Below are 1,965 nucleotides of genomic sequence, written 5' to 3' on the forward strand. Positions count from 1 at the left end.
CTTTACTGTGATATATTATTAGAGGAGGGGAGGGAGGGGGGCTCCAAATCAACACGCCAGGCTCGTTTTACTCGTCGACTCTCATCTTTATCCCTGCTTTTGACATTGAGGTTCAGCCAAGAAGTAGCTGAATTAGTTAGCTGAGTTATCCTTAATGCCAATTTGATTGAGTTTAATTGATTAGCTAAAGCTTTATAAGAACTATAGAAAACTGTATTCCTTCCATCTTCCAGCCTTACTTCTTCCTTCCTTCCTTCCTTCCTTCCTTCCCTCCCTCCCTTCTTTCCTTCCTTCCTTCCTTTCCCTTCCTTTCTTTCCGTCTTCCCGTCATTCCTTTCTTCCCTCACCTTCCCTTCCTTCCTTTCTCCCTATCTTACTTTCCCGTCCTTCCCTCTTTCCAGTCTTCTTCTCTTTGTTCTATCTCCTCAGATATGTCTAACACCCCCGAAGGGACTGAAGCCATTTTTCATGTAATTACAGGAAACCTGCCTGACTGGCTTTGAGGCCGCTTGTGAAAGGAGGGATCTAGGTGTTCTTACACTGCACTGTACATCTAACCTTTCCTATTTGCAGAAACTTTTTCACTTTCACTCACTTGTGTCACTTTTGTGGGCTTTTCATGGGCCGCAGAGAAACCTGTTTGTTTGAACAGCGCAAAGTGCGGAGGCAAACAGCCTGTTTCTATGGATCCAGCTCTCTCTTTTGAAAGCTGGACAATTATGCGTTAATATCCAGTGTTACAAAGTGTCAAAACATCCTATCAATATAACCTGATTGATTGAGTTAATCTCTTTAATTTGACACACCATTATATGTAATTTCCAAGATATACAAACAGATGACCTAACTTCTTTCTCCCCTTACTGTTATTTTGTCTGATTCATGATTACACCAGGATAACTGCCTCTCTGTGCGACACTTTTTCATAGACCCTAGGGGGCGACCTTGGCACTTTTCCTACCAGACAGAATCCTCCAATTTGTTGCATCAAGCTCATTTAAAAATATCCGCGAGGAGAAGACGAAGGCATCTGAGTAAATCTCCACACAGATGTGTGTCTGATCCCATACAGCGGAAACATCACACATCACACTGAACCTCAGTAACTTCCAGCCGTCAGCAGGTTCAAATAGTGTTTGTTCATTGTGCCTGTCGGAACGTTGTTTGGGTGCAAGTGAGGCCAAGGATGTTCTAGTGAGGCTGTGTTCGATGTCTTGACTTGTTCCACAGTTTTGTGTTTGAATGTCTGCCACCTGCAGCAACCTTTTCCACCTGCTAGCACTGAGCTGCCTGCTAGGATAATAGATGGTAGGAAGGTACCTGTCAAGCTCCGATGTGCTCAACATTGACTTTTTGTCCTTAGTAAACTCCTGCCATCTCCGATGTTCCATTGTATTCCATCCATCTATCATACATCATATACATTAAGTCAGAATGAATGAAAAGTGGGGTCAGCTCTCATGTGTGACACTCTCTCCCACACAGATCTCTTCCAGGGTGTACTTCACATTGTGGATCAGCCCACCACGCCCTGACTGACTGCTTCTCATATTGTCCAGCACACAGCAACCATCACCAACGCAATTGTATGGAATAGCTTGAGAACCGCTCTCACTGCTTGTGCCGCTTCTCCCTCATGGCACCGGCTCTTTGTTGGGGCCGTCCGCCGTGTCACCAGACACCCATGCAGCCTTTTGAATGGGCCCTGATTTATGACAGAAATGATGGCTGCCGTCTCCCCATCCTCCTCCCTCCCCCTTCTTAAAGGGCCCCCGCCTACTTTGGTTCCATCTCCTCAGAGGGCCGCAGGTAATGGCAGTGGATACCTGAAGAAGGAGAGGGAGCAGAAGAAGAAGAGGAAGAAGGAGAAGAAGGAAGAAAAGAAGAAGTAAAATAAGATGAGGAAGATGAAGAAGAAGAAAAAGACGATGAAGAAGATGAAGAAGAAGAAGAAGTAGAAGAAGA

At 45.1% G+C, this 1,965-nt stretch overlaps 1 protein-coding gene across 1 annotated transcript in view; it reads left to right on the forward strand.

Moving 5' to 3' along the window:
• Positions 1-1,535, forward strand: part of LOC132460305 (fibulin-2-like) — a 21,567-nt gene extending 20,032 nt beyond the window's left edge. The window contains exon 10 of the mRNA XM_060055328.1: positions 1,486-1,535. Coding sequence (XP_059911311.1) covers positions 1,486-1,535 — 50 coding nt within the window. The remainder of the gene's footprint in view (positions 1-1,485) is intronic.
• The last annotated feature ends 430 nt before the right edge of the window (positions 1,536-1,965 follow it).

Source organism: Gadus macrocephalus, chromosome 1, assembly GCF_031168955.1.
Source record: "Gadus macrocephalus chromosome 1, ASM3116895v1".
Classification (NCBI taxonomy): Eukaryota; Metazoa; Chordata; class Actinopteri; order Gadiformes; family Gadidae; genus Gadus; species Gadus macrocephalus.